General features: G+C 45.5%; 1 protein-coding gene across 3 annotated transcripts; it reads right to left on the minus strand.

Moving 5' to 3' along the window:
- Nucleotides 1–774: 774 nt before the first annotated feature.
- Nucleotides 775–14120, minus strand: LOC119272593 (protein COFACTOR ASSEMBLY OF COMPLEX C SUBUNIT B CCB2, chloroplastic-like). Of its 3 annotated transcripts, XM_037554056.1 has the most exons (7): nt 13844–14117; nt 13624–13733; nt 13471–13542; nt 13233–13376; nt 12274–12427; nt 11588–11800; nt 775–1336 (listed from the first exon to the last, which is right to left on the minus strand). In XM_037554056.1, exons 1-6 carry the CDS (start codon nt 14034–14036, stop codon nt 11604–11606), a joined length of 870 nt encoding a protein of 289 aa, XP_037409953.1. In that variant the 5' UTR covers nt 14037–14117; the 3' UTR covers nt 775–1336; nt 11588–11603. The 3 variants fall into 3 exon arrangements, with proteins under 3 accessions (XP_037409953.1, XP_037409959.1, XP_037409963.1); XM_037554062.1 differs by lacking the exon at nt 775–1336 and having other exon boundaries at nt 11601–11823; nt 13844–14120; XM_037554066.1 differs by lacking the exons at nt 775–1336; nt 11588–11800 and adding an exon at nt 11891–12161 and having other exon boundaries at nt 13844–14120.
- Nucleotides 14121–14323: the final 203 nt, after the last annotated feature.

The following is a 14323-nucleotide window of genomic DNA, read 5'->3' on the forward strand; positions in this document are numbered from 1 at the left end:
ATCTTGTGGTTGAGGGCGTTTTTTTGGATTCAGCATTAACACGTGGTAACAGGAGAAGAAAACGGAAAGTGTTTTGATCTGAGAAAATCAGTAAAACTAAGTGATATATATAAGTTCTAAAATCACCTTTTAATCGTACGATCACTGTATGTGATGGTTTCATCTTGCGTCGCTGTTCGCAACGGAACCCGTCGCATTATTACATGTGCGCCTCCTTTTTCAGATGAAAGTAGCTTTCAGCTCGTCGCAAAGCTAATTTTAACCACCAGATTTTTCCAATCGCACAACACAAGGCAGGATTAGGTGTCGGTGTCTCATCCGGTCTACCACGTACACGTACAGGTACTTCACGGGTTGGGAATAGGGTACTTTGCATACGAACGCCATGCGATGGCACTGTCTTGTTTGGAGGGATCCGCCCGTCCATCTACCTATCCGTGTCCGGTTGCCGTGCGCCACCATTTATTTGTGGTGCGTACCCATCGGCTGGCGTTGCATACTGTATTTATGACTTGTGATGAGCTTACCAGTCACCGTTCCCTAGTCACATGAGCATTTTTCAGCTCACCTCCTCCCCCTCTTTTGCAGATTCAAACTAGGGAAAGAGTAAATATCCGATGAGAACGCAGCGAACCATGCAAATCTTGTTCAAATGTTCCTTTTTACGACTGTAAGTTGGATCCCTCCCAGAAAACAAGGTCCGACATTTTTATACCCTTGGCAGACCCCCACTGTCCCATTGCTGCCAGTTCACACAAAAGAACGAGTGGACCATTTAACCGATCGATCTCCAGCGCGACAGTAACCACAGGGCGAACATGGTACCACACAGTACAGAATACAGCTTGATGCTTCAACCATATCAGACGGCATGCATTAAACAACGCCGCATGAGACGACCTAAGTAGTAGTAGGTGCATTCTCAAGCTTGTGAGACAACACAGCAGAGGGCTCCTGGGAGAAGCCTTTGGAAGGATGCCCAACTGATGATGCTCTAGAACAAATGATTTCAAGCCGCAGAGAGTTCACAAGAAGCCAAGGCAGATCATGGTCACAGGATGATGATGACGCGTTGAGATCGGCTGATAGGAACCAACCAACCACGCTCTTATTCAGACCACACCTTCAGCTGGATAAGAAGGGGTGGTTATTGTGCTAATTAGACATGTAGTGGCATTATGAGGCCCATCAACTAATACCGCCACTTGCGTGTTCCGCCTCTGCCTCCTTCTCTTGCAAAGTACTCATTCCGAGCACAGACTTGGTATGCCTGTTGGTTACCACAGACTTGAGACATCCATCCACTAAGAGAATCAAAACGTCTGTTCTTGTCCAACTGCAAAAATGAAAGAAACTCGAGAATGACCATGTAAGAATCCGCAATTATCAACTTTAAAAGTAAAATGTTAGTAAGATTGCTAACAATAATCAGACTCCATGAAGCAAGACAAGATGGAATATCATACTACAATAAAAAAATAGTATTTACAGAAGATGCATCATAACATTTAAGGAGATTGGTTTAAACCACCTAATTATGACAGCATATCGGGTTTGTTGAGGGAAAAGGCAAACATGGTAATCTTATCATCATCGCATTCCCCTTTTCACCCTTACTTTTGCATTATGTGGTTGGTTTATTAAGCAAATCATTAGAATTTAAGATTTCCTACTCAGCAGTCACACATGCCAACACTATTGACTAGGTAATAATATGTTGGTAACCATCCATCAAAATAGGAAGGATGGTTTATAGTGACCCCTCTCTAAAATGGGTTAAGTATCAGGTTCATGTTACAAAAAGGACAAATATGGTAAATCATCATCACATTATTTTTTATCCCCTTATTTTGCATTATGGAGTTGGTTTATTATGACAAAAATTTAAGAAGTTGGGAACAAACCATGCTTTTCTTAATGGTCGAAAATTTAAGATTTCCTACTAAGAGCACATGCCAACACTATCAACTAAGGTAGCTTATGTTGGTATCCATCCATCGAAACAGAAACATGGTTTAGTGACCCCTCTAGAAAGGGACCATCCAAGAATAATTTGACTATAACACATGGTAAGACTGAACCAACTTTTGACAAATTAATATATCTCACCGTGAAAATACCTACCTTCCTTGGTAACTAATAAATATGTACAACGCATAGTTGACTCACAAGAACCATCATAACATTTCTACACAAATCTCTACTTCAGCACCAAGAAGCAGTTGTAGTTAATAGTTCTATGATTTATCCCCTTGAGGCAGCAACACCAAACAATTAAAAGAAGACATCAGCAGTACCCATCAAGACATAATCACGTGTACCCAATCAAGCACTACTAAGAAACACGGACTACATACTTTGCATAGACTAGACATCTCATCACATGCCATCCAGGGTACAAACAACATATGAGAAACAGCAGCAGCAGCAGCACCACCAACAACAACAGCAGCAACAGCAGCAGCAACAACAGCAACAACAACAACAGCAACAACAGCAACAACAGCAGCACCAACAGCAGCACCAACAACAGCACCAGCACCACCAACAGCAACACCAACAGCAGCAGCAGCAGCAGCAACAACAACAACAGCAACAGCAACAGCAACAACAACAACAAAGCCTTAAAAACAACAAAGCCTTTCAGTCCCAAACAAATTTGGGGTAGGCTAGAGTAAGAAATACTTACCTTCCTTGGTAACTAATAAATATGTACAACGCATAGTTCGACTCACAAGGACCATCATAATATTTCTACACAAATCTCTACTTCAGCACCAAGAAGCAGTTGTAGTTAATAGTTCTATGATTTATCCCCTTGAGGCAGCAACACCAAACAATTAAAAGAAGACATCAGCAGTACCCATCAAGACATAATCACGTGTACCCAATCAAGCACTACTAAGAAATACGGACTACATACTTTGCATAGACTAGACATCTCATCACATGCCATCCAGGGTACAAACAACATATGAGAAACAGCAGCAGCAACAGCACCAACAGCAGCAGCAGCAGCAACAACAACAGCAACAACAGCAGCACCAACAGTAGCAGCAGCACCAACAGCAACAGCAACAGCAACAGCAACAACAACAACAACAACAACAACAAAGCCTTAAAAACAACAAAGCCTTTCAGTCCCAAACAAATTTGAGGTAGGCTAGAGTAGGAAATACTTACCTTCCTTGGTAACTAATAAATATGTAAAACGCATAGTTCGACTCACAAGGACCATCATAATATTTCTACACAAATCTCTACTTCAGCACCAAGAAGCAGTTGTAGTTAATAGTTCTATGATTTATCCCCTTGAGGCAGCAACACCAAACAATTAAAAGAAGACATCAGCAGTACCCATCAAGACATAATCACGTGTACCCAATCAAGCACTACTAAGAAACACGGACTACATACTTTGCATAGACTAGACATCTCATCACATGCCATCCAGGGTACAAACAACATATGAGAAACAGCAGCAGCAGCAGCACCAACAACAACAGCACCAACAGCAGCAGCAGCAACAGCAACAACAACAACAACAACAACAACAACAACAACAGCAACAATAGCAACAACAGCAGCACCAACAGCAGCACCAACAACAGCAGCAGCACCAGCAACAGCACCAGCAACAGCAACAGCAACAGCAACAACAACAACAACAACAACAAAGCCTTAAAAACAACAAAGCCTTTCAGTCCCAAACAAATTTGGGGTAGGCTAGAGTAGGAAATACTTACCTTCCTTGGTAACTAATAAATATGTACAACGCATAGTTCGACTCACAAGGACCATCATAATATTTCTACACAAATCTCTACTTCAGCACCAAGAAGCAGTTGTAGTTAATAGTTCTATGATTTATCCCCTTGAGGCAGCAACACCAAACAATTAAAAGAAGACATCAGCAGTACCCGTCAAGACATAATCACGTGTACCCAATCAAGCACTACTAAGAAACACGGACTACATACTTTGCATAGACTAGACATCTCATCACATGCCATCCAGGGTACAAACAACATATGAGAAACAACAACAACAGCAACAACAACAACATCACCACCACCACCACCAACAACAACAAAGCCTTAAAAACAACAAAGCCTTTCAGTCCCAAACAAATTTGAGGTAGGCTAGAGTAGGAACCCATAAGATCTTGAAACCTAGTCATGGTTTTGGGACGTGGATAGCTACCTTCCACGCATCCCTGTCCATGGCTAATTCTTTTGGTGATATTCCTGTCCTTCAGGTCTCTCTTTACACGGATTCCTCCCATGTCAAGTTTGGTCTACTCTGACCTCTCTTGACATTATCAGCGCGCTTTAATCTTCCGCTATGCACCGGCACTTCTGGAGGCCTGCGTTGTATATGCCCAAACCATCACAACATGTGAATCTCTGCTACACCTAACTATTGGACATGTCGCCTTTTAGTTGGCCAACAATCTGCACCATACAACATCGCAGGTCAAATCGCCATCCTATAGAACCTACATTTTAGCTTTTGTGGCACTCTCTTGTCACAGAGGACGCCAGAAGCTTGGCACCACTTCATCCATCCGGCTTTGGTTCGATGGCTCACATCTTCATCGATCACTAACCTTCTACAGCATCAACCCCAAATATCAAAAGGTGTCCTCCTGAGGTACCACCTGCCCATCAAGGCTAACCTACTGCTCCTCGTGCCTAGTAGTACTAAAACCGCACCTCATGGACTCAGTTTTAGTTCTACTAAGGCTTAAACCTTTCGATTCTAAAATCTGTCACCACAGCTCTAACTTTCTATTAACCCCCGTCAGACTATCGTCGACTAGCACCACATTATCTGCAAAGAGCATACACCATGGGATATCTCCCTGTATATACTCAGTAGCTCTATTGATGAGGTGTAGCAAAGATACCACATTAGTGTTAAATAACCCCCTTTTAGTGTTAACTGTGTGTGCAAAAAAAAGGATACTATATTGAGGTAGCAAATTCAATATGGAAATGGCATTTACTCAGTAGCTGAAGGACCTAGCTCTATTGGTGAGGTGTGACAATAAATACCCCACCCCCCAGGTTCAGTCCTCTTCAGGTTGAATCTGGATGCCAATTTCCCTTACTTAAATTGAAACCTAGGTATCCATCAGATTACTATAACTTACCTCAAAAGTTATTGGTACATATATACAAGATTGTATTTTACTGCAATATCTGTAATCCTCACAGGTGACAACATTTTGGACAGAAGTGAAAAGCACTTGGAAGATATACGACTAATAAGTGGCCGCCATGCAAATTCTTATATCACTATTAGATTGCAGTAAAGGCTACTCAGTACTCACATGTGGGATATGACACTCAAATTGAAGGTCTAGCTTCTATGTGCTTGGCTATCTAGAGATTAATAACCAGAGTCTGCTTTGCTAACAAGTTCATCAGATCTCTCAATATTGAGGGTCTAGCTACTATGTGATTGCCATGTATGTTTTTTTCAAATATTGTACAAGTTTACAAAAAGGAAATGAGAATGATTTGCTGGTATTTTACAACCCAAGACTGACACAATCATATATTTCAAGCGCTGCTGCTGTGCAAAGTAAAAATGGTTACTGGCGGCAATATAAGTGGAGATTATTCTGAAGAGTCTGAACCATTCTACTGGGTCATATGGTCGTTTTTGGTTGTAACAAGACACATTTGTCACTAAAGTTGTATGTGTTCTGTTAAACTCTGTTATTCCTCGGTTGTAACTTGACAAGGCGCGTAATGCACTCCAGCCAGGTTATGGTCAGTTGGGGCTTTTTACTTTTTGTTGAATGCTGATGTTGGCTGGCCATCGACATACCAGAACTCTGTTCCATTATCAATATGATAGTGAAACCCTGGAGATTATTTCACGTGAGGAAAAACATGCAGCCAAGATAGAAATCCAGGAACAGTATTTTCTGGTTTAAGGCAAATCAAATAAACATATCAAAGTACAGATACCAGTATATAAACATTTAGCTTGCCCATTCAACTATTTTTGTAAGACAATTTGGTTTTCAACCAGTGCTCACAATGAAAATCTTTTCTGCCTACTGATCTCCCAACAAGTGCATAATCCTCTTAGATCGCACCTACCATGTGTCCTTGTCTGAGTTCGCAATGAGTTGCTACAAAAGCAGTCTGCATCAGAGATCAAGCTTCCCGAAGCATGATCTGGTTCGGGTCGCACAGGTTCCTCATAGTCTTGTGATCAAGCGCATTGGCACGCTACCTGGAATGAGAAGGTCATGGTCTGTACCTGTCTATGTGCTTAACGGTCGGAACACAATTCCTGACCTTGTAGGCAATGAGGATGAAGCTCCGCCGATGAACGCCTCCCCGCATCCGTATGAGCTGCCATGCCTGACTGCTGCGCAACAGTGGGCACTTGATCATCAGCGTTGGATGCGGCAGCAAATTGATGTGGACTGGGAACAGCAAGTGCCACAACAACAGCCTGCACAGAATGATGGCTGGGGGGTCTGGCCAGTTGCTCCACCTCCTTACAGAGGGTTCAGTTTCAGAACGCTATTTCAGTATACAGGGCCGTCTCTCATGGATGGAGTGGAGCAAGAAAGTAACATCTCTGATGCTCCCCAGGATGAATGGTCTGTGTACTCTGACATCTCTGAGGCTGCGGATGCGTTGATCAATGGCACACCCACCTCTGGGCTGCGCTTTGTGCGCGCTACTGGTAACTCTCTTGCTGTTGAGGTTCAGGCTGAACTGGGTATCTCTTTTCTGCAGTTCCTTTGGAGGATTTCGTATGGAAGGTACACCCGCTGCATCACTGCTCCAGAGGAAGGCCTGTCGGGTGCTTCTCTCCCCCTGAATCCTCTCGCTGTTTTTATCAATGTGACTGCTGCTGTTGTGGAGGGTGTGCGCTATCTGAATACGCTGGTCCGCCCTTGGACTGACCCGTTGCCTCCTCTCCCGGTTGATATCATTATTCCCTCGGAGATTTGGGCTGCTTATGCCACAACTATCACTTTGGCTGTCCCCGCTGGGTTGATTGGTGGGGGAACCTCCCTGGTGCAGAGCCTGACAATCACAAGGATGGACCCTGACACTCAAGCTGGGGCAGGTGGTGCTGTTGACATCTCTGAAACCTCGACAATTGCCAATGCCAAGCCACTGAACAAGCACCTCCAGAGGATGATCCTTGCGGAGAAGATGCCAATAGATACAACTTGTTTGAGGCGCAGCACCAGGGCAACAAGATACAATGGTTTCAAGATAAATCTTCTCGGTGACGCCAAAAAGCCACAGTCCAAGGTCAAGCCCAGGGGAGCCCCAATGGTTGCCTGTTCATCCAAGGCGACAGATCCCTGCCCAAAGCCACATCTGCAGCCTGCCGCGGGTCTGTCGGACGTTCTGCCCCCGCCAACTCCGATTCAACAGCTGCAGCGTGTGGGCATAGAGCAATGTGGGATACCTGCAGAAGAACTCAGCGCTCAGAAGCTCCTGGCTGGAGATGGGGGTGACGACTCAGCTCTGAACTAAACTGCGATGACGGCTAATAAACACTGGAATGTTCTCTGCTGGAACATTCGTGGAATCAACTCTGAAAAAAAGCAGTTAGCGATTCGTAACGCGATCGAGATTAGTGGTTGTTCAGTAGTTTGCTTTCAAGAAACCAAGCGTGAATCTTTTGATGCGTCTTTTGTTAAACTATTCTGCCCTAAGAAGTTTGATATGTTTGAATTTGTGCCGTCGGTGGGTAATTCTGGGGGTCTGTTAACAGCGTGGATGAGTTCAGTGTTCACGGGTGTATCTGTCTTCTCGGAATCTTTTGCACTTGGCGTTAGACTTACCTCCACTCAGTCTAGTGATGTGTGGACGCTCGTTAACGTTTACGGCCCTTGTTTTGATCCCAATAGAGCACTGTTTACCGCATGGCTCTTTGATCTCCAAATCCCTATTGGGGAAGATTGGCTTGTCTTAGGTGACTTCAACTATATCAGAGCGCCCGATAATCGTAACCGTGGGGGCGGTGATGCTAACGATATGCTAATATTCAACGAATTCATACGAAAGCAGTCGCTGGTGGAACTACCAATCAAAGGACGATCGTTCACTTGGAGTAATATGCAAACTAACCCACTGCTCGAACAGTTAGATTGGCATTTTACCTCTGTTAACTGGGCTGTCAAATTTCCGAACACTGTGGTCATGCCTTTGGGGAAACCCACTTCGGATCATGTGTCGTGCTACGTCAGCATCCAATCCAAAATCCCAAAAACCAAATTATTCCGGTTCGAGGATTACTGGATCAAGCAGCCAGGCTTCTTTGATGTGGTTCAGCGATCGTGGAATAAAAAATGCTACGCCCCAAACACAGCTATGGTTTTGTGCAAAAAACTCAAAACACTTCGGTATGATCTAAAGCAGTGGAGCAAGAGAATCTCGAAGCTGTCTGTGCTGATAGAGAACTGTAACAATGTCCTCTTGGAGATTGATGGCCTTGAGGATCGGCGGCGTTTGTCTGTCCCTGAAGCAAACTTCAGAAAAATCCTCAAAGCTCATCTCTTGCATTTACTGGAATGCAAAAAAGCATATTGGAAGAAGCGGTGTACCGTCAGACAATTCAAGTTTGGAGATGGCAACACCAAATTCTTCCATAGAGTTGCGACCGAGCGCTTCCGCCGAAACAATATTGCCTCTCTGCGCCTGCCGGATGACACTGTTGTTCATGATCATGTGGGCAAAGAGGCTGTTCTTCTCCAAACTTACAAAGAAAGGTTGGGGTGCTCTAGCCCTACCAACATGAAGTTTGATCTGAATCGCATCATCAAGAAAGTGGATGGACTGCAGGTTTTATCTGAGCCCTTTACTAGGGAGGAGATTGATCAAGTGGTCAAGGAGATGCCGTCAGATCGAGCCCCTGGACCGGATGGTTTCAGTGGCAGCTTCATTAAGGCCTGCTGGCATATCATTAAGGAGGAGTTCTATAGACTTTGCTTTGATTTTCATGCAGGTACATTAGACCTGGAAAGTTTGAACTCTGGTTATATTACCCTCATCCCGAAGACGCAGTCGCCGGAGACAGCGGATGACTACCGCACTATAACACTTTTAAACTGTTGTCTAAAGCTGTTGACTAAGCTCCTGGCCAATCGGCTGCAAAAAGTGGTACTTAAGGTTATCCACCGTAACCAGTACGGATTCCTGAGAGGCAGGTCAATCCAAGATTGTGTGGCGTGGGCTTATGAATTCATACACCAGTGCCAAAATTCAAATCGCGAGATTGCCATCCTCAAGCTTGACTTTGCGAAAGCCTTCGATACGATTGAACATGCTCCAATGATACAGATTATGGAATGCATGGGTTTTGACGCCCGTTGGCTTGGGTGGATCCGCTGTTTATTCTCCACCGCCAAATCCTCCGTGCTGCTTAACGGGACCCCTGGTAGGCAGTTCTTCTGCAAGAGAGGCGTACGTCAAGGCGATCCGCTGTCCCCGCTCATCTTCGTCTTGGCGGCTGATCTTCTCCAAGCGGCCATCAATGACGCTTATCGCAGCGGGCAGATTCGGTTGCCGTTGCCGACTGTTGAGGATGATTATCCCGTGATCCAGTATGCGGATGACACTATTCTGGTGATGCCAGCAGATCAGGTGCAAGCGGGAGCGATCAAGTCCATTCTGCAAGATTATGCTTCCTCCATAGGGCTGCGCATCAACTTTCAGAAATCGACGCTGATGACTGTTAATACGGCGGATGATGTAATGGACCGGTTGGCAGAGGTTTTTGGCTGCAAAGTTGGTAAGATGCCGTTCACGTACCTTGGCATGCCGATGGGTACGGCCAGGCCGACGGTGGCTGACCTAATGCCGCTGGTTACATCAGTCGAACGCAGACTATCCACTGCCGCCTCGCTTCTGGACCTGGGGTCAAAACTAACGCTGGTCAACTCGGTGATCACATCCCTGGCGATCTACGCTATGTGCTCCATCAAGCTGCCCCCGAAGATCTTGGAACATCTCGATAAGCTTAGGCGCTATTGTCTCTGGGCGAAGAACACAGAAGATGGCCACAAAGCAATGTCCTTGGCGGCGTGGGGCCTGGTCTGTCGCCCCAAAGAGAAAGGGGGGCTGGGGATCATCGACCTTCAGACTCAGAATCAAGCCCTGCTGATTAAGCAGCTGCACAAATTTTACAACCGCCGTGACGTGCCGTGGGTTAACCTGGTTTGGTCTACGTACTATGAGGGGTTGGTGCCGCACGCAACTGAACCATGCAGATCGTTCTGGTGGCGTGACATCCTCCAACTTACTCCAGCTTACAGGGGGGTCACAACGGTGGAGGTGGGGGACGGGAGCACGGTTCTCTTTTGGAAAGACTTGTGGCATGATCGGATAATCTGCGATAGCCACCTCCGGCTGTTCTCCTTCGCAGCTCACGAAGATGTCTCGGTTCAAGCCTTGCTAACTGCGCCGACTCTCGGACAAAACTTCCAACTACCACTCTCCCCACAGGCCAGCGACGAGCTGCGAGACCTTCAAGGCGATCTTGCCTCAACGGAATTGAGCGAGACTGCAGACGTTTGGAGATGTGTTTGGGGATCGGGAGAGTTTGCCTCCAACAAATTCTATGAGCATTGCTTCCGTGAGGTGGTGGCTGACGATGCGTTCAGATGGATCTGGAAATCAAAATGCACTAATAAGTGGAGGGTTTTTGCATGGCTGCTCCTAGCGGACAGGTTAAACACCAGGAACATGCTAAAAAGGAGAGGTATGAAGCTGCGGGATGACATATATACTTGCCTCTTCTGTGACAATCCGCCTGAAGAGACGGTGGAACATCTCTTCTTCGATTGTGCCTTCAGTAAGATTTGCTGGAGAAAGCTGGGGATCGAATGGACACATGGTAGGAACAGACTCCAGCATGTGCATGAGGCAAGGGGCAGATGGTCAGGGCCCATGTTTATGGAAGTCTTTGTTATTGCGGCTTGGAGCATGTGGAAGGAGCGTAATAACAAGCACTTTCGAGGTGTGCTGCCTACGGTTGATGGTTGGCTCTTAAGATTCAAAAATGACTTTGGTATGATGAGACATAGAGTCAAGGGGGCCTTGGTGCCATTTGTGGACAGTTTTGTTGCTTCCATCTAGCTTGAGAAAAGTTTTCCCTTTTTCATCTTTCTGTACTCTACACACACTTCTCCCTCTGGTGGAATTCCCTGCCACCACCATGTAACCCCAGAGTGGATGTAGATTGTAAGTTGTGTTGGTGAAGTAATATAAAGTCAGTGGGGGGCTGCCCTCACTGTCCTAATCTTTCAAAAAAAAAAAAAAGCAGTCTGCATGCATCATTCTATTGTTCACACCCCAGCCTTACGAATCCAGCTTAGTAGTTCTATACTGCCATCCGGACCACAGTATTTCTGTCAAACTTTAAGGGTGGTTCACTGATTGCCCATTAGCCAATACAAGCTCTCAAATAAATATTTCAGCAACAGCATTGTGCAAATGTCTGGTACTGGGAAGTTTACTTGCTGGCTTGTACAAAACCATTAGGTTCCTACAGAAACTAGACGTTTATATATCTCAAAATAGATAAACTGGAATACCTTGGGTGGTGATGATTTACGCAAGTCGAAATTTATTTGCAACTGTGCTTATCCAAACCATATCTTTCTCACTGTATGCATACTTTGCATTGGAGGCCAACAGGACGACACCTTCAGCTTTTGATTCACCGTTAGCTGGATCAGGGTTGCTCAAAATTGGTTGTGCCAACACAGAAAGAATTCCTTGTGGTAGAATATTCCCAAGCTGAGTGTCTGATGAAACCAGCACGGTTGGTCTATATAAGACACATATAATTGAAAAATATGAAACAAGGAGAAAAGCAGTGAGACAGATATTTTATAAGCATCTAAAATCACAAAGGAAAACAAAAACACAATTTTCACCAGTCAACTAGACATCCGGTAGTCCTATTCCTAAGCTAGCATAATACAAATAACCTCACATATACAAAAGCACTCAAACCAATTGTTATAAAAGTTGCCAAGAATTTCAGTGCAATTATTGATCGAAGGCAAGAGACAAGAGGGTATGGTGCTTCATCTGAACTATAATAACTCTACAAATACACATCTTTGATGCTTGATACAAGCAAAAGGTCGCCTAGAATGACCCCTGCAATCAATGAGGGCAAGAAAATAATATTGATTGGATAGCTAAACCAAAACCTTTAGCACAAACTTAGAAGAAACATGCTCTTGTAGGCAGGAGAGAATGATGCACTTACCAGAAAAATTAGGAATGTACAAAGCACTGCTCAAATTGTCAAGTCCAGCTTGTTCCATCTGACTCTTGAACCAATCAATCATTGCATATTTGGAAATATCTGCAGGAGGATCCCAGTATCCTCGGATGCACAACACATTGTCAATTGCTATGAGCTGGCACAAAGCAAAAAACCAAGGTGAGACATCTAACCAGTAGCAGATCATGCTACACATTATCACACAATTGACAATTGCATAACAACCAAACATTGTTACCCATGCAATTGCTTCATAATGCATATCTTTAACTGCTAGATAGTACCTTACATTATCCACTATTCATACACAAATAAAAGATCCTGTAAAAAAATACACCAAGAAAAGAAGCAACCTCAACCAAAAAGTACATGACTTCCTAGAGTGCATGCAGTTAATCCTGTCTGGATTTAACTGCTAGTAAATAAAAACACAATTAGATTAGTAAGGTGAACATAATGTCAATATATTTCTCGTTGAGATTAATTTCATAGTATAAAATTTCATAATTCCATTGACATATCGTGCATACAAAGAGAAACGGTCAAAGATACATGTTGGATACCATGTCAGTGTCTAAGACCATCTATTTCTGAACGGACAGGGTACTAAACATACGCCAGAAAGAAGCAAACTCAACCAAACACTACATTGCAACAGTCCTAGTGATGTCTACAGTAACTCGATTTTTTTCCTCTGCAGTTACTATTTGCCGGCAAGCTAGGATAACATGGCTTAAGGTTGACAAAAAAAAATAAGGCATGAGACTATCAAAGCCACAAAGATAAAAATTCTAAATATTTAAGTTTGTCTACAACAGCTTGAATCTGAAGCATAAGTACCCGGAAAAAACCTGCCTGCTTAAGGCATCTCGGTCGGCTCCCACCGAGAATTCAATACTGGTTCAAGTCTATATGGCTGGGAAACACCTAAAAGAACATACCACTGATGTGGTGTTTGTGTTCTGCAGCAGAACATATGTCGCCCAGGCCATATCCTCTTTCTGCGCCGTTGACAGATCATCAGGAATCACAAACACCTGCCTGCTTCCTTCAGGCAACGGCACACGGCTGGAAGCACCAGCACCCTACAGCAATCAAATTCCCAAGTCATACTCACTTCCCGGCATTCACCGTGCGAACCCAATGTACCATTCGTGCCAACACATTGACGCATCTCACCTCTAGGAAGCGCCCGAGGTACGGCAGCGCCGCTGAGAACGCGGCCAGGCACAGCCCCAGAGCCTCCGACCTCTGCGATTTCGCGTAACCGGTTAGTCAGGCATGTGAGTTATGGCTGGGCATTATCAGGGTGAAGTTGCAGAGGTAACAGACGAGCTGCGCGGGGGTTGGGGACGGCGAGAGGAGGTGGTTGAGGAGGACGAGGGCGCCGAAGCCGAGGCCTATCCACCGCGGGAGGTACGACTCGTCCAGCCCGGGGATCCCTGCGATAGTGCAGCGCCGCGTGTGAGATAACGGAAAACGCGCCATTCGAGTGGTTCAGAGCGACCAGCTCGGCGGCGGATGGAGGCCGGGCGGCGGGGGAGGAGGGTACCGAGGGTGAAGCGGAGGACGGAGAGGTTGACCTGCTGCGGAGGGTCGGAGTTGGAGGCGCGCACGCGCACGCGGGCGGAGAGGGGACGGCGGCGGGGTGTGGTTGCGAGTTGCCGGACGAAGAAAGCTTGCGCGGTGGTGGGGGGAGGCTGTAGGTGGAGAAGAAGCGGTGGTGCACGGACAAGGAGAGCCATGGCGGATGGGTGGAGGCAGGTCGCAGCGGCTGCGCTATGCAAGTCCTGGGCTCTGCGCACCCTCAAGTTACAGGCTCCGAATGTCGCAAATTGTGGCCTACAGGTACAACAAGTCCAAAGGGCCGAAGCCCCCCAATGCGGCAATGCCACGAGGCCTGCTGTTAGGGCGCTGGGTTTAGCCCAACTAATCAACTGTTAACAACTAGGGGCCTCCACAAGGGTCACTTATTTAGTCTTAGAGTGCATCAAACAAAGAAAAATCTTCGAATTCAAGAACGACTACCGAT

Source organism: Triticum dicoccoides, chromosome 1A (assembly GCF_002162155.2).
Source record: "Triticum dicoccoides isolate Atlit2015 ecotype Zavitan chromosome 1A, WEW_v2.0, whole genome shotgun sequence".
Classification (NCBI taxonomy): domain Eukaryota; kingdom Viridiplantae; phylum Streptophyta; class Magnoliopsida; order Poales; family Poaceae; genus Triticum; species Triticum dicoccoides.

Coding starts and splice junctions, on each gene's coding strand:
- LOC119272593 (XM_037554056.1), bottom strand. CDS start 14,036: ATGGCTCTCCTTGTCCGTGCACCACCGCTTCTTCTCCACCTACAGCCT. Junction 13,543..13,623: donor CCCCAACCCCCGCGCAGCTC/GTCTGTTACCTC, acceptor GCGAAATCGCAG/AGGTCGGAGGCTCTGGGGCT. Junction 12,428..13,232: donor ACACAAACACCACATCAGTG/GTATGTTCTTTT, acceptor GCTTTGTGCCAG/CTCATAGCAATTGACAATGT.